The sequence below is a fragment of the Macrotis lagotis genome, chromosome 1, assembly GCF_037893015.1.
Source record: "Macrotis lagotis isolate mMagLag1 chromosome 1, bilby.v1.9.chrom.fasta, whole genome shotgun sequence".
Classification (NCBI taxonomy): Eukaryota; Metazoa; Chordata; class Mammalia; order Peramelemorphia; family Peramelidae; genus Macrotis; species Macrotis lagotis.
The window spans coordinates 277225403-277241428 of NC_133658.1; the positions used below are offsets into that span (position 1 = coordinate 277225403).

Genomic DNA, 16026 nt, shown 5'->3' on the forward strand with positions numbered 1-16026 from the left:
GTTTTTTCTTAGACCTTTTTGTCTCTTCCTTAAGGATATGATTTCTCTCTCATCACACTCAATTTGGATCAATGTACAACATGGAAACAAAGTAAAGACTGACAGATTGCTTTCAGTGGGGGTGGGAGGAGGGAAGTAAGATTGGGGGAGAAAATTGTAAAACTCAAATAATATCTTTAATAAAAATAAATTTAAAAAAAGAAAAAGAAAAAATATTTTGCTTAGTAAGCTGCAACCATCTAATTCTTTGATCAACTCAATATGAGAAATGAACACTGCCATCAACACAAAGCCTGCTGCCAGGGCAGCATTCATAATACAGCTCCATAATAATGTTTGTCCTTCATTCTTGAAGAAGGCCATGGATCAGGAGAGGTGATACCATGACAAGCACATGAACTGGATTTTAGTGAAGGAGGTGCTGTGCTAAGTCACCAGACTCATTCTCTTCTCCAGAGCCATCAGGATCCAGTAGCCAGATATGAATCAGGGCAATTGGAGATGGTCCTGGATGTGACCAACTCAGGGTTAAGTGTCTTGCCCAAGGTCACACAGCTAGAGAGTGTCCAAGCCTGGATTGGAACTCCCATTCTTCTGCAACCCTTATAAAACACCACGGAACAAAATAAGATTCCCATACAGTCAACCACGCCCCCTGACCACACCCCCTCTCCCAAGTCCAAAGAAACATTTATATTCCCACAGTACATTTTATTAAAAAGCAATTTTTAACAAGGTTCCTTTACAGTCCATTAAACACTGTCCAAATAGGAACCCATCTCTATCCAAGGAGAATGAAAAGGGGAAAAAAAAATAGGACTCCAAAAGAAAAGAGGAGAAAAAAAGAATACCTTTATTTAGTGATCAGTGTTTTTTCCACACATCTGCCCACCCACCTGGGGTTAAAATGAAAAGCACGAAGAAAAGCGAGAACTTCATAAGCAAACGGGACCGATTCCTCCTTGCTGGAGTTCCTCTCGGCCTGTCCAAGGCTAGTAAGGAAGGATTCGTCCGTTCTTTCTGCCTGCTCTCCGAGCGGGGTTAGTTGACTCGACAAGCCCGGATCATGAGCAGCTGCAGAAGAATGAAGACCGGGGACATGATGAGGCCGAACCAGAGCTCCCTCGTCTGCTCCACCAGCTTCTGGCACAACAGCATCTCAAAAACAAACTTGAGGCTAAGAATGGTGAGGATCCAGAAGAGGCGGAGCACCGCCAGCCGCTTCTCTCCGTCCTGGAAGAGGCGCACCGACACGATGGTGGTGAAGTAGGTGCTGAGCCCGTCGGCGGCAAAGAAGGGCACGAAGACGTTCCACCACGACAGGTCCGGGGCCAGCTGGTCCACGCGCAGCGCCAGGAGCACGGAGAACACGAGCAGCGCTAACACGTGCACGAAGATTTCGAAGGTGGCGAAGCCCAGCCACTGCACCAGCTCCCGCAGCGAGAACAACATCGCGCCCGCGCCGGGGCCCGGTCCTGCCCGCCGGGCGCTGCGCAGCTCGGCGGGGCCGCTGCTCGGCGGGGCCGCTGCTCAGCGGGGACCGGGCAGCGGCGGCTGTGGGAACAAGGGCGGCGGGTCAGCGGGCAGGGCGCCCGACCGGCCTCCGCTCGCTCACCAAGCCCCTGGCCCCGAGGCGGCCCTAGCCCCACGGCCGGTCCGCCGACCGGATCGCCACGCCCGGCGTCGGTGCCCTCCCGCACTCACCTCAGTGGTCCCGGCGGTTCCGCCCGCGGCCGCCGCCGCCGCCGCCGCCGCCATGGTGTTCCTGTCGCTCGCCGATGGCGTCACTTCCCCCGGCCCCGGAAGTCGGCCCCGGGAAGTTGCTGATCGAGGTAGCAGTGGTCCTTTCCCGGTCTCCTTTCCCCTTCTCGGCCTGCAGGCCCTCGCTACTCCTCCTTGCTTTGTCCGGGCCTCCGCCATGCGCACACCCCTCCGACCCGGCTCCCGCGCCCTGGGCTAGACAGAACCCCTCCCCCTCAGCTGTGGCCTTGGGGGTCATCCCCTCAATTCCGACCCCCCAGACCGACTCCAGAGCTCGAACCCGGCCTTCGTGTCCTGCCTTCCCTCCCAACCCTGATCCAGCCGCAGCTGTACCCCTTCCAATGATACCGACTCCCCCAGAGAAACACCCCCTGCGTCGGTGGTCATCCTCCTCCCGTCCCTGACGCTCCCCTCCACACTAGCCGCGTTTCTCCCGTTTCTCCAGATGTTGATCCCGAACCTCCTAATCCTGTTTGGGAGCCAGACAGGGACGGCCCAGGATGTGGCAGAGAGGATCGGTAGGGAGGCCCGGCGGAGACGGCTCCAACGTAGGGTGCAATCACTGGATTCCTATGATGTGGTAAGGTTGGAAGTTTGATGTTGGCCCGCACTCCCCGGCTTTCTATTCAGGCTAAAAACGATGGGGAGAGGGTTCCTGCCCCTGCTTGGCAGAGATGGGACACAGTTCTGCACTTGGGTTTCCTATTCGGGATGATTTAAAGAACTCCAGGAAGGTTACCTTAAAATCTTACTCCCATTTAGCTGTCATGAAACCTCAAGTGAGACCATTAGCCATTCATGTTTAATTCCCCTGAAAGATGCAAAACATTAAACCATTAGTTACTAACCCCTTATCATGAAATCAGATTATCAGACTTCCTCTCCAATTCATAGTTGAGAACAAGTCAGTTAAACAATGTAACAACCGAATTGAGGGGGCAGCTAGGTGGGAGTGGATTAAGCACCGCCCTTGGAGTCAGGAGTACCTGAGTTCAAATTCGGCCTCAGACACTTAATAATGACCTAGCTGTGTGGCCTTGGGCAAGACACTTAACCCCATTGCCTTGCAAAAACTAAAAAAAAAAACCAAAAACAAAAAACACACACACAATTGAGTAAACATTTATCAAGGATCTTCTATAAGCAGAGGACTATACTAGGTATTGGAGCAGGTAAGATGCAACAAATCTTATGAATCAATGAATAAGATATAGTGCTTACAACACAGATATAATGATACACGATATTACACTAAAACATTTGAAAGTTGCAAAACAAATCATTAATGTGAGGTGTGAGGAGAAAGGTTTTGTGGGAGATGTGATATTTGATTTAGTCTTGAAGGATGGATAGGAGTTTTTTCCAATGAAAAATTGGGAAGGAATGCATTCTTGGCATAGAAAATAGTTATATGAAAAGGAGTGAAAGCTTCAGGCAGGTTCCAAGGACAGAGTAATTCATACAGATGCAACATGCTATGTGTTAAGGAGAGTAATAAGAGATAATGTTGGGAAAATAGAATGGCACTTGTTTGTGGAGATCTTTGATGGCAAGAGAGTAGGAAAGAGAAAACAATTGAGAATGCAGAGTGCTGCCATGGGACATAGAAACGTTTTAGCAGTAGAGAAGGAATATGGGAGATAGCAGGTGAGGAGAGAGACCAAAAATGAGAAGTAAAAGAATGGCAAGCACAAATTTATTTGTGTTCACACAATCTGATAAATCCCCTTTTTCACATTAAACCCCTTTTCTCCATATCACCTAGTATGAATTTGACCAATGGGGACAGATAAAAGAGTAATATTAGGGGTTCTTATCAATTTTTATTCTTCATCTGCCTGGACAACCAGGCCTGTTTCTATGAGTCTTGCCTATTGAATAGAAAGAAAAGAAAGGGAAGATTTCTCATGTAGACACTATGAGAGATCCTTATACTTCTGTCTTTTATATTGAGGTGAATCTGATTAATGAACCACTGGTGATATTTGTTTGTGCAACTACAGGCCAAGGAGAACCACCTGACAACATGAAGGTAAGGTTTTTCTGAATACTTATGAATGTCCCTGGGACCCTAAGAATTTGTCTGGTCAATTCAATTCAACAAACATTATTAAAACTAGTTAGGAAATTGGTTTTAAAGACTTAAGAATTGCTTTTCTATGGCTGAACAAGTTGTATATAAATGTGATGGAATACTACTGTTCTTTAAGAAATCATAAACAGGGTCGGCTAGGTGGCGTAGTGGATAAAGCACTAGCCCTGGAGTCAGCAGTACCTGGGTTCAAATCCATTCTCAGACACTTAATAATTACCTAGCTGTGTGGCCTTGGGCAAGCCACTTAACCCCATTTGCTTTGCAAAAAAACCTAAAAAAACAAACAAACCATCATGAACAGGTGAATTTCAGAAAAACCTGAACTGGTGCAGAGTGAAGTGAGCAGAACCAGGTGAACATTGTAGAATTAGATGTTAACAACAACATTGTGTGATGATCTACTATGATAGACTTAGCTCTTCTCAGTAATTCAGTGATCAAAGTCAATTCTAAAAGACCTTGTGATGGAAAATGCCATCCATATTCAGAGAAAGAACTATGGAGTCTGAATGCAGATCAAAGAATACTATTTTAATTTTTTAAAATTTATGTTTTTCATTTCTTATGACTAATGTGAAAATATATTAAACATAGTTGTATATGTATAACCATATCAGATTACTCTTGGCAGGAGGCAAGGAGAAAAATGTGGAACTCAAAATGAATGTTGAAAATTATCTTTACTTGTAATTGGAAAAAATAAAATTAAAATTGAAAAAAAAGAATTGCTACTCTAGATTCATCCAGCCCAGGTTCATGTATAGTATAAAGGTCAGTACAGTGATGAGTTTGGGAAGGCCATAGTCATTCTTCCTGGTATCCCCAGCTTCTCTTATTGACCTACTATAGATCTGTCATCTGGGGGTTCATCTAAATTCATCCAGGTTTTTTTAAGACCGTCTAGGTCTTAATTATATTTTTATCCCATATCATCTCTCAAGGTAATATATTACAAGCTATTTAAATTATGACAACTTTGATTTGGCTTATATTTAACTCTTTACAGTCTTATGTTATAGTATACACAATGATTTGATGAACAAGTCTGTTCTTCCTCTCCAATTCCTTTATGATTGTGTAAACTTTTTCTTATTGTTTTCAGAGGGTAGAATTAGTGAATAAAAGTAACAGAGACAAACTTAGGTTATATATCATAAAAATTTCTTAATAATTAGAACTATCCAAAAGTGGAATGGCCTACTTTCAGAGGTGGGGGGTGTTCTCCCTTAGAGGTCTTCAAACAGAGGCTTGAGGACCACTGGTCAGGAATGTTAGAGAGTAGAGTTTTTTTCATGGATGTGTTGGACCAGGTTCCTTCCAACTCTCAGATTCTGTGATTCTAGACTGATCCCCTCTTTTCTCTCTCCATCTGTAAAGAATACAGAGGACTTATCTTCAACAATCTATCACATGAGCTCCCCTTCTCTGGACTCTGCCTGTCCTGAGATCCAGCATTCAAAGCTGGATCCAGAATTCCTTTTACAACTACACTTTTCCTGGAAATATTAATCCTGCCTAAGATCAGAACTACATAGTTCAAACCCTGACATGAAGTTTTTCTCAGGAAAAAAAATATTCACCTAAAATTAGCCAACATGAAATTAGCAGTCTGTTGGTTAGGGGTATACTTGCTAGACTTGGAATACTCACCCAGGCTGCCCTGTTGGTCTACACTGTTGACATAAACCACCTGACTCTATGCCCATGGACTCCAGATCAGGAAGGTCTGCTTGCCCGGAGGGATATGTCATCTTATGAGCTCCTAGTTTTCTGGACCTGTGATATCTAAAGAGTGGTTCTATTTTTAGAACTTCTGGAAGTTTATATTCCGAAAAAAACTGCCTCCTACCTCCCTCTGTCACATGGATTATGCTGTGCTGGGTCTTGGTGATTCCTCCTATGCCAAGTGAGTGGAGTCATTTGGAAGCCTGTCTTCCTACCCTGTCACCCAGTTTGGCTTCAGAGATAGATGGATTCTGTGCTAGATATCTTTGTCAGGATGAACAGATGCCTATCCCTTAACCCCAGCCCTACTAATTCTTTTAGGTTTCTAGCCTCTGGCCAATAGCCTCCTGCAAGCCTAGAGACTGATAGAGAAATCAGGCTCCTCCCTACACTGAAAGCTAATACTACCTTATCCTCTGGGACCCAGGCTCCTTTTTTTCTAGTTTTCTGCATCTTAGTCATGAGGTTGTCTTAGCCTGAGAGTGTGCCCATTTCTAGCACTATTTTCTAGAACAGGTTTGGGGACCTGGGCCTAAGATTACTCCATTGAAATCAAACATCATTAAAACCTCTCTTGTGGTGACTCCCTGATTACACCCCAGCAAAGAGTGCCCAAAGCATATACTGTGAAGAAGCACTGGGCTGAGACTCAGAGGTGCTAGACTCTAGGACTGGTCTTGCCCATTTACAGGCAAGTCCCAACCCTTTTTGAGCCATTTCTGTAAAAATGGAGATAGTAATGCCCCCCCCCAACACATGTACTCCCTGACTGAGATCCTACTGAAGGAAAAGCCTTTTCTGAACAATGTTAGAATCACTTAAGAAGAGAGGAACCCCATGAACTGAAAATGGGCAGTTCTACATTTGTTTACATTTGGGCTTATTAGGATATATTTTCTCTCAATAGATTTAATTTTGTGGCCAAGAAACTACACCGGCGCCTGCTACAGCTTGGGGGTAATGCCCTCTTGCCCATTGGTCTGGGTGATGATCAGCACGACTTGGGGTAAGTGGGAAACCCAGTACTTTACAGGCTGGGGCTGATATTCCAATCAGACACTGGTCAGTCAACAAGTATTATTAAGTAACCTCTCATGTGCCAGTTACTGAGAATACAAAGACAAAACATGAAACAGTCCCAATTTTCATGAAGTTTATATTCTTTTGAGAAAGACAGTGTAAGTCTACATAAAAAGTAGAAATCTTCAAGGAACTTGGTTTGGACAAGTAGTGGCTTGTCTGCCAATAGACCACAATGGACTAGTGAAAGGAGTCTGAACTAGTTCAAGCTATACCCCAAGACATCCTGACTTGGGCCTTTTCCCCTCCTACAGCTTCTCACCTGCTCCTGGGGAGCACATAGTGCTCTTTAGTCTGGAATAGGATCAAAGGCATGAAGGATGACCTTGACCCAACCTTCTAGCACATGTCAGTTACAGCTCCCCCCAGAGTCCCGGTGTGAGTCACTGCCCTTACGCCTGCAGGTCAGCTGTCCTCCCGCTTAAGGTTGAGCTCAGACTCTGTCCTCCTGACAGTGGATATTCAAGACCTGACCCAGATGTCCCCTTTCAGGGGAAATAAAGGGAACATGGGTGGATTTGAGTGAAGAGTTATTAGAAGGAAGATGCTTGCTTACCTGAGATTTTCTCTGTTTTCTGACAGACCTGATGCAGTCATTGATCCCTGGCTTATGAATCTGTGGGGAAAAGTTCTGGGACAGTATCCTGTGCCTTCTGACCTTAGTGCGATACCTGCTGATAAATCGTAAGGACCAAGTCTAGGATCTCCCTAGATTTGACATCATTGATCCAGGTAGTTCCTAGGTTTTTATTAGGAAGAGCTCTGGCCAGGAGTAAATCTGTAACTGAGACACATTCCAAATATATTCCCCTTTGGCTCAATGTAGGTACTCCCTCTGCTGGTCACCAGAAAAATGATTCATCATAAAAACTACCTGAATACCTCTTGTGGGTTCTCTTAGGCAGTAGGGAAATGGAGGCACAGCATATCTTTAAAGATTCTTAAAGGAATGGAAAAGAGGATTCTTTAGACTTAATTCATGAAAGTAAAGCTCCTCTTTCTCCTCCCCCCCCCCACCAGCTTCCTAATGTGCTGATATTCTTTGCCACTTTCTTATTCCCTTTTCTAGTTTGCCTTCAAGGTTCATTTTGAACTTTTGTGATGAAGTCCCAGAGATTTCTTATGAGGAACAACATTCAGAGAATCAAAGGCCTGAGGAGCTCCCCTCTGACCTCAAACCTTTCCTGGCTCCCATGGTCTCCAATCAAAGAGTGACTGCTGAGTCACACTTCCAAGATGTTCGGCTAATTGAATTTGACATCACAGGCTCTGGAATCAGGTGAAATGCGAATGTCTCACAGATCCACCCTAACTTCTCACTGGGATTCTCCCTTTGTCACTCAAAAGAGATCTTACCAAGTAGGTAATTCAATCAATAAGCATTTATTAAGATAGAAAAAGATATTCCTTCTATACCAATAAGTGATATATATATATATATAAACAACTATAGTATATATGGGTAATAATAAATAATAAATCTTAAATTCAGTCAAAGAAAAAATCTATGAGTTTCTGTGGTCACAGAAGATTTTGTGGGAAGGAGTTAAGCCTGTACCTTGTAAGGTTTGCAAAGGTAAGTTTGGGTGAGGAAGGTATAACAAGAGCAGGAACAACAATCAAAAGCTCAAAGTCAGGAATATATGGAGTACATTTAGGAGACAATGAGAAGACCAGTTTGACAAGTATATAAGGTTCAAGTAGGGAAAGGCTAGAAAAGTAGACAGAGTGGGTAGCTGGGTGGTACAAAGGATAGAGTACTGGCCCTGGAGTCAAGTGTGAATAAGTGCTCGAAAGGTGGTAGAGATGAGAAGAGTAGAAGAACTGGGGATGCAAGTATATTTAAGTTGTCAGCTTAAATATACTCAGTTTCTAGTTATTTGTGGAGGGCAAGGACTCAGTTTCTAGTTATTTATGGAGGGTAAGGAAAAAGGAAGAGTCAAAGATGACATTCACCTTGATTGTAACCCCTAGTTTTTAGCAACTCATTTTAGGAATGTTAATTCTGAGACCCAAAACCCTAAAGAACTACTTCAACCCTTGCCCTTTATCTTAGTACTTTCTATCCCTTCCTAGTAATTTGCCCATAAAGTTTCCACCCCCTGTTCCCAATTCCCCCAGACTCATTGCTTCTGCCTTTCTCTTACCATACCCAGATATCCCTATATCCAAGCCAAAGGAAAGCTACTCTGAAGGGACCCAGGGATAACAAATAGAGTCCTTTCCTTGCAGCTTTAGTGCTGGTGACATTGTAATGATCCAGCCTCAGAACTCAGCCAGTGACATCCAGCAGTTCTGTCACCTGCTCAATCTGGACCCAAACCAGCATTTTGTTCTGCAGCCTCGGGAGCCAGGTCAGTTTCTCTGCTTTTCTCTTTTCTGTCTGTCTTTTTGCTGCCTCTTTCTTCTATCCATTTCTCTCTTTCTCCTCTATATACCTGACTTTCTTTTCTTCTGTCTTCTCTCTCTTCCCCTCTCCAAAAACTAGAAAAAGTATCTTCTCAGAGATTTTGGTTTTCAAAGCCTCGACTAATTTCCTACAGTATGACCTAGAGAACACCAGCCTGCCCTCACCAGGTCCTCTCAGATTTGGGTGTGAGTCTGATCACCCTTGAGGTAAAGGTCACCCCCCACAAGGAGGGTGAGCCTTTGCACTACCCCCTTTACTCATCATAACCCAAATTGGATCCTTGCTTGTTTTTCAGATGTCATCTGCCCAGTTCAGCTGCCTCAGCCCTGCACCATCTATCACCTTGTGTCTCAATACCTGGACATCACCCGTGTCCCCCTTCGCTCCTTTTTTGAGATCCTGGCCTGTCTCTCTCAGCACCAAATGGAACGTGAGAAACTTCTTGAGTTCAGTTCTGCACAAGGCCAGGAAGAACTATACAACTACTGCAATAGACCTCGAAGGACCATCTTAGAGGTGAGTGATCAGAACCTGACTGTACCTCTGGGTCAGGGAGGCTCCATAGGTAACAAAGGATTTAGCCCTAAGGTACAGCCATATTTTCATGCCTCCAGCCTTCAGCATCTTGGAGAAGCCAAAGTTGAGTTCCAAGACAAAAGCCAAGCTCCTCTGTTTTCACTTCCAGGTCCTAGGTGACTTCCCTCATTCAGCAGCTTCCATCCCACCAGACTACCTGCTGGACCTCATCCCCCCAATCCGGGCTCGGGCCTACTCCATTGCTTCTTCACTGCTGGTGAGAGATAGTTCCCACCCCAAAGGTTCTGAAAGAGAGGAAGGTCACTGCCAGAGACTTATGGGGAGGAGGACTAGAAGCAAAAAACAGGTCACCCCTTTGAAAAAATCTATGGGTGGTTTATAAAGATCATTTAGAAGCATCTTTAATTCCTCTTTGATGTTTTAAGTGTCTGTTTACAGTTTAAGAGCAAACATAATAGCAAAAATAGGAAAAAAGAATTTAATATTTTAAGTAATTCTTACCTATTTTTTCAGGAACACAGCTGTTCTCTACAATGGTCAATCTAGTCATAGTCTAAACCTCTCAACCAGAGAGGTATGAACAGTGCCTAATACAGGGCATAGTAAAAGCCTAAAAAAAATGAAAATACAGAAATTCCTCCAAAAACACTCTTTCACTGCCTCTTGTCTCTTGTTTTCTCTGTGATTTTAGAGAAACATGTGACCTTTCCAATTTGACAAACAATGGAGAGGCATGAAGGGAGAAGCTTTGTAAATTCTGTGAAGCAAATTGATATTTATGTTATCCATTGGCTGTCTGAAAATGAAAATGAAAAATCCCTTCCCCTTTACTCTCTAAAGCATTTTTTGATCCAGCCTGTTTCTCCCCCTACCCCCACCCCCCACAAAGGCTCATCCTCTCAGGATTCAGATCCTCATGGCTGTGGTGCAGTACCAGACTCGTCTCCGTAAACCCCGTCAAGGTCTCTGTTCTTCTTGGTTGGCTTCCCTAAATCCAAAAAGAGGTAAGCCCAGCAATACTCCAGGAGCAAAGTGTCATGCTCAGGCATAGTCTCTGGGACTCTCTCTTCTTTGCTACCCCAGTCCTATTCTTTCCACTCAACAGAGCTAAACTATCACAAGGCATGGGAAATATTGAGGGACTAGCAGAAGAAATTTAACAAAGGTGTCAAAAATATTGCATGCAAAATACTTTGTTCCCTTTGTTTCTCCTAGTGCTAGTAATATATTCTGGAGTTGCCCTGATCTGGAACCACCTCCATCTGGTTCCTCTTCCCTTCCAGGCCCCCTCAGACAGGATTAAAAACATAAGAAACTCTCAAAGACTTCCCTGTCTTTGTATATCACCTCAGCATCTTCTTTCCTATCCAGGACCAGTAAGAGTTCCCCTTTGGATTCGAAACAGTACGTTGACTTTCCCTTCAAAGCCTAACACCCCTGTGATCATGGTGGGTCCTGGCACTGGGGTGGCCCCCTTCCGTGCAGCCATCCAGGAGCGTGTGGCTCAGGGCCAGACAGGTGAGCAGGAGGGACAGCATAGATTGGGAGGGGACAGGACAACCACTGCATAGAAAACGTTTCTATAGAATGTGGTACTTTGGAGTATACCTGCCCTGCTGTGTCTTCTGTCCCAACTAGTGTTCCCAAAAAAATGTAAGGTCTGTGAAGGCAAGATCAGGTCATTTTCCGGGGTGGCTAGGTGGCACAGTGGATAGAGCACCAGCCCTGGAGTCAGGAGTACCCGAGTTCAAATCTGGCCTCAGACACTTAATAATTACCTAGTTGTGTGGCCTTGGGCAAGCCACTTTAACCCCATTGCCTTGTTAAAAAAAAAAAAGATCAGGTTATTTTCATCCTTGTACCCCAAATACCTAGAAAGTACCCTAACAGGGACCCAAAATGAACACTTTCCTTATCTAGCAGAGAGATCAGTAGATAAAGGTCAACCTTAAAGTAATTTGCCAAAAGATGACCTCCATCCTCACCCTTTCTGAATATCAAATCAGAGAGACTCAATTAAAGCAACAAAGACTGGGAGGGGGGATGTGACTTTTCCAAATTCCCCAAAGTCCTTAGGTAGGGACTTTGCCCAGGTAAGAAGATACTTCTGGTGGTCAAGTATGATATACTGTCATTTTCTTTCCTTTTTTTTTCCTTTTTCTTTTGGAAGCAGTCAGGCTTAAGTGACTTGTCCAGGGTTTCACAGCTAATAAGTGTTGATGGCTGGATTTGAACTCAGGTCCTTCCGATTCCAGGACCAATGCTGTGTCCACTTCACCACCATATTGCCCCTTTGTTATTGTCTTCCTTATCCTACTTTGACCCCATTTGCCAACAGGAAACTATCTCTTCTTTGGTTGTCGACAAAAGGACAAAGACTTTTATTGTGAGGCAGAATGGCAAGAACTCATTCAGAGAGGCTTCTTGACCCTCATCACTGCTTTCTCCAGGGACCAAGTGAGTGGGAGTTGTAAGGGGGAATCATGGGAATGTTGGCACTAAAGATGATGGAACTCAAAAGAGTCAATGGAAAACCAAGAAGTTAGGTGGGGGAAGGCAGGGCTGGACCCAGCAAGGATGAAGTATTAAGTAAGTGACTGCCATGGCCCCAGGGGGTTGAGAAAACAATGCAGTATCTCTGCAGGAGGAAAAGATTTATGTACAGCACCGACTCCAGGAGCATGGGGCACTGGTGTGGGAACTGCTGAACCAGCATGGTGCCTACTTTTACCTAGCTGGGTGAGTCATCCCTCCCCTCTCCCCATCTCTTCTTCTCTAACTCCTCATTCCCCTTGCCCTTTGGGTTTGAAAAGTTCCTTCTTATCTTTCTTCTTCCTTGGGAGCGATTCTTACTTTGAAGTAACCAGGCATATGGGACCCAAGAGGGTTTGGAACCTAGGGGATCCACTGGAATCCTGTAGTAATTCCCTCCTTTCCTTTTTTATTTCCATAAGCAATGCTAAGTCCATGCCAGCCTCTGTCTCAGAGGCATTGACCTCATTGTTCCAATCAGAGGGTGGACTTTCTGGTCCTGATGCTGCCACCTACCTCACCACGCTGGAGCGAGCCATGCGCTTCCAGACTGAGACCTGGGCCTGAGAGTCTTCACAAACCACTTTCCCCTACAAAGGCTCAGGCCTGAGGCTGACCATCCAACCTTCACGTCTTGGTCATGAACACATTCTCCAGGTTCTTTCCACCCACCATTGTCTTCCCCACCCTGTGACTAGATCTCACCATCTTCACCCTGTCCTAAGACCTGGATGTTTTCCTTTACAACTGAGGAAGCTGATGATCTTCATTTGCTGTGACAGGAGAATGACTGAGGGGGTGGAGCAGGGCCAGGGTATTTGATTTTGTGATTAGCTGGGGAAGTGGGATTAAGATGTGATTGACAAAGTAATAATAATATGGCAAACTGATCACCTTCGGGGTCTTTAAAAGGGACCAGAAAAGGTTGGAGAGGGATGTGAGCGTGCACACACACACACACACACACACACACACACACACAGTCATTAGAAGTCAACATGAGGTCCTGATGAAAAGGCTTGAGATTGAAGGGACTAATGGTTCTGAGCTCTAGCTCCTGATCAAGCTGGCTTGGCCCAGGAATCCACTAGACAGGTATCTCAAACCATGGAGGTTATGTTTTAGCTGGAAAAGAAAACTATTTTCCTTCAGTCTTCCTCTGAAATTATAGGTTTAAGAGCACCTGACCAGGGGGACAGAATTCCCCTTTCCTGTTTACTATTGCAAAAAGGAAAGAAAACTGAAATGGCCTAAAGTAAACTGATAATAAAAGAGTAATCTCAGTGGAAGTATCCAATTAGGGAAGTTTTCCTGGAAAAAGTTCTGAATGATCACAAATTGATGGAAAGAGCAATTTTGATTTGAGCAGGGAAAGTGAAGGTGAAGGGCCTGCAAGAACCAGAGCTCTTAGGACAATCACTTGGGTCTCCCGGGGCTTCTAGCTCCTCCAAGGCACACCCTGAGGGTACCTAAGTTTGAGAGAAGGAGTTGGCTCATTCCCACCTGATCCCAAATGCCATAATCCTTATACTAGTGTGCACCAATGAGGTTCAGTCATCTTGAGTGGAAGGCACCTCTGCCCTCAGGAAGGAACAAGGTCTCATGACCTGGGCAGGACCTTACTTACCTGCATTCTGGTCTGACCTGCAAGTAGGGATTCCTTGCCCTGACTCAACAGGGAGGCGTGGTTCCAGGAAGCCTATACACTTGGATTCCTTTTTCTGGAACATGGCTTAGGACGTCCCAGGGGCCCAGAATACCTATTCCTCTCCATTAATCAAACTAGTGGAGCAAGAGCTTGCCATCTATAGGAAAATTTCTAAATTAATTATGCCTCCTTATGAACCCCTACTTTTTACTCCTAACATCCCCTGTCTTACAAAAGATACTGATACTGTTCATTTGTATCTGCCCTCCTGTCACTTCTTCAAAACTTCATTTCCTGAAGTCACTACCCTCTCCCCAGGCTAGAAAGGAATCCTTTAAATTTTGGGGATTCCCAGGCTTAGTTGGAGCTACTTTGTATGGGCAATTACTCATAACCTATTGGGTGGGTAAAAAGATTGAGGCCATTTCAGTTTGGAGAGTTAGAGGCTAAAAATGGAATTGAAATCTCTAATATCATGAAAAAATGAGGGGGGGAAAAAAGCATGTGTACTTAATTAGTGCTGGTATTGAGAACTTGGTGCTTGAAAGATTTTTATAAATTAGACCTAGGAAATCTTAGAGGTGCTACACAGAAAAGGAAGCCTCAGGAACTAACTTGGAAAAGCTATTTCTCCATCATGGCCACACCCAGGAAGTGACTGGGACTAGGAGTTGGGAACAAAACTACCACCCTTTCCCCTGGGGTTCTTTGGAACCAAGTGTCCAGTCATCTCAAAAACACACATTCAGTAAAGTTAAGGGCTACTAATGTTGATATATATCAATAAGACACCTTCCCACCCTCCCAGGCCTATCTCACAAACCCTGCAAAATGACATCAGATGGTAGACAATCTACAATCTTAGACTCTACAACCTTAAGCATAAGCTAGGAAGGCAAGATGCCACCTCCTAACCAGGCCAAACTCCCACCTAAGGGTAAATAAGGATAAATGGGGTAAATAAACTTATTCTTACAGTTCCTTTTCTGAGACATGAAATGGTCTTAATTTTCTCCAAAGGACCCTGAAGGATAGAATGGAAAGTCAAACATTCTAGGGACCTACCAAGTTGACATTAGCCATTTATGACTATTCTTTGAGCCCTATCATTCAACCAGTTCCAAATCCATCTAATTGAATTATTCTTCAATTTTTTTCATTCTATCTTTTCCACAAGAAAGTATGTTTTCATTTTCTCAGTTCTTAACCCTTTGCAATTCAGCTTCTATCCCAATCAATCAATAAACAATTATTCTGTGCCTACTGAATGCTAAACGGGGGTTGGGAGGAGAGGAAGGGAAAAATCCTTACTCTTAAGGAGGTTACAATCTAATGGGGGAAGATAAATTACCAAAGGAAGCTGAAAAGGGGGGGAGTCAAGAACATAACCCAATGAGAGGGCTTGGTGAAGTTAGAGAAAGTAGTATGTAAGCAGATAAGAAATGAGGAAAGAAGTATAGTCTTTATACTGAGAACATATACTCTAAAATATAAATGTGAAACATGAATCTATTCATGCCTTTTCCATCCTGTCTTTCTGAAGAGTTGTGTTTAATAAACTATGGAACAATCATTTCTTACAGATACTTAGAATAGGTATCTGAAGAATGGAAATCTTCAGTCCTTGACAATTTAAATGTACTGCATTTCTCCGTTTAAGAGAACTTTAGGAATTCTTGGAAATTGAATTAAAACACTGAGAAATTAGGTTAAGAATAAGCTTGTGAACACCGGAAAAGTTAAATCATAACATGGTTAATGTGGAAATTTGTATGTCTATATATATTTGTAATGTTTTTTTTTTTAACTTCTCCATGGGGAGGGGAGGAGAAGGGAAAAGGAAAGTATTTGGAACTGAAAAAAAATTGAAATAAAGCTAAAAAAAATTGAAAATCCTACCAAGTTTTAGTTTGATCAGTCAATTGAACTTGAACTTTAAATAAGTGTCCTAGCATCAAGTGTTATAGATATTTAAAAGAAAGATTACTATACAGTGAAGGGCAGTATTCCTTAGCAGTAGAATTGTTTCATTCCTTGTACTTTTATCCTTTGTCAAACATAAAATACTTAATAAATGTTGATTGATAAAGGCAGGAATTGATTTTTTTGTAAAAAAATGAGAAAGATTGAAAAGAACTTTGAATTCCATGCTGAAAATTTAAAAAATAAATTGAATAATCAACAAAAACAATGTACTTACAAAATAGGTACCAAAATCTTACCCTCTGACATGTGCAT

General features: G+C 43.5%; 2 protein-coding genes across 3 annotated transcripts; one reads left to right on the forward strand and one right to left on the reverse strand.

Annotated features, from left to right (window-relative positions):
- Positions 1-832: 832 nt before the first annotated feature.
- TMEM203 (transmembrane protein 203) lies at positions 833-1778 on the reverse strand. The gene is made up of 2 exons (XM_074210580.1): positions 1705-1778; positions 833-1554 (listed from the first exon to the last, which is right to left on the reverse strand). Exon 2 carries the CDS (start codon positions 1450-1452, stop codon positions 1042-1044), a length of 411 nt encoding a protein of 136 aa, XP_074066681.1. The 5' UTR covers positions 1453-1554; positions 1705-1778; the 3' UTR covers positions 833-1041.
- Positions 1766-15819, forward strand: NDOR1 (NADPH dependent diflavin oxidoreductase 1). Of its 2 annotated transcripts, XM_074210576.1 has the most exons (15): positions 1766-1832; positions 2207-2341; positions 3716-3793; positions 5665-5762; positions 6489-6587; positions 7244-7345; positions 7731-7940; positions 8894-9015; positions 9367-9587; positions 9757-9864; positions 10498-10612; positions 10980-11126; positions 11947-12065; positions 12253-12347; positions 12563-15819. In XM_074210576.1, exons 1-15 carry the CDS (start codon positions 1779-1781, stop codon positions 12705-12707), a joined length of 1848 nt encoding a protein of 615 aa, XP_074066677.1. In that variant the 5' UTR covers positions 1766-1778; the 3' UTR covers positions 12708-15819. The 2 variants fall into 2 exon arrangements, with proteins under 2 accessions (XP_074066677.1, XP_074066678.1); XM_074210577.1 differs by lacking the exon at positions 1766-1832 and having other exon boundaries at positions 2287-2341; positions 3765-3793.
- Positions 15820-16026: the final 207 nt, after the last annotated feature.

Coding starts and splice junctions, on each gene's coding strand:
- NDOR1 (XM_074210576.1), top strand. CDS start 1,779: ATGGCGTCACTTCCCCCGGCCCCGGAAGTCGGCCCCGGGAAGTTGCTG. Junction 2,342..3,715: donor CACTGGATTCCTATGATGTG/GTAAGGTTGGAA, acceptor TTTTATATTGAG/GTGAATCTGATTAATGAACC. Junction 9,016..9,366: donor TCTGCAGCCTCGGGAGCCAG/GTCAGTTTCTCT, acceptor CTTGTTTTTCAG/ATGTCATCTGCCCAGTTCAG.
- TMEM203 (XM_074210580.1), bottom strand. CDS start 1,452: ATGTTGTTCTCGCTGCGGGAGCTGGTGCAGTGGCTGGGCTTCGCCACC.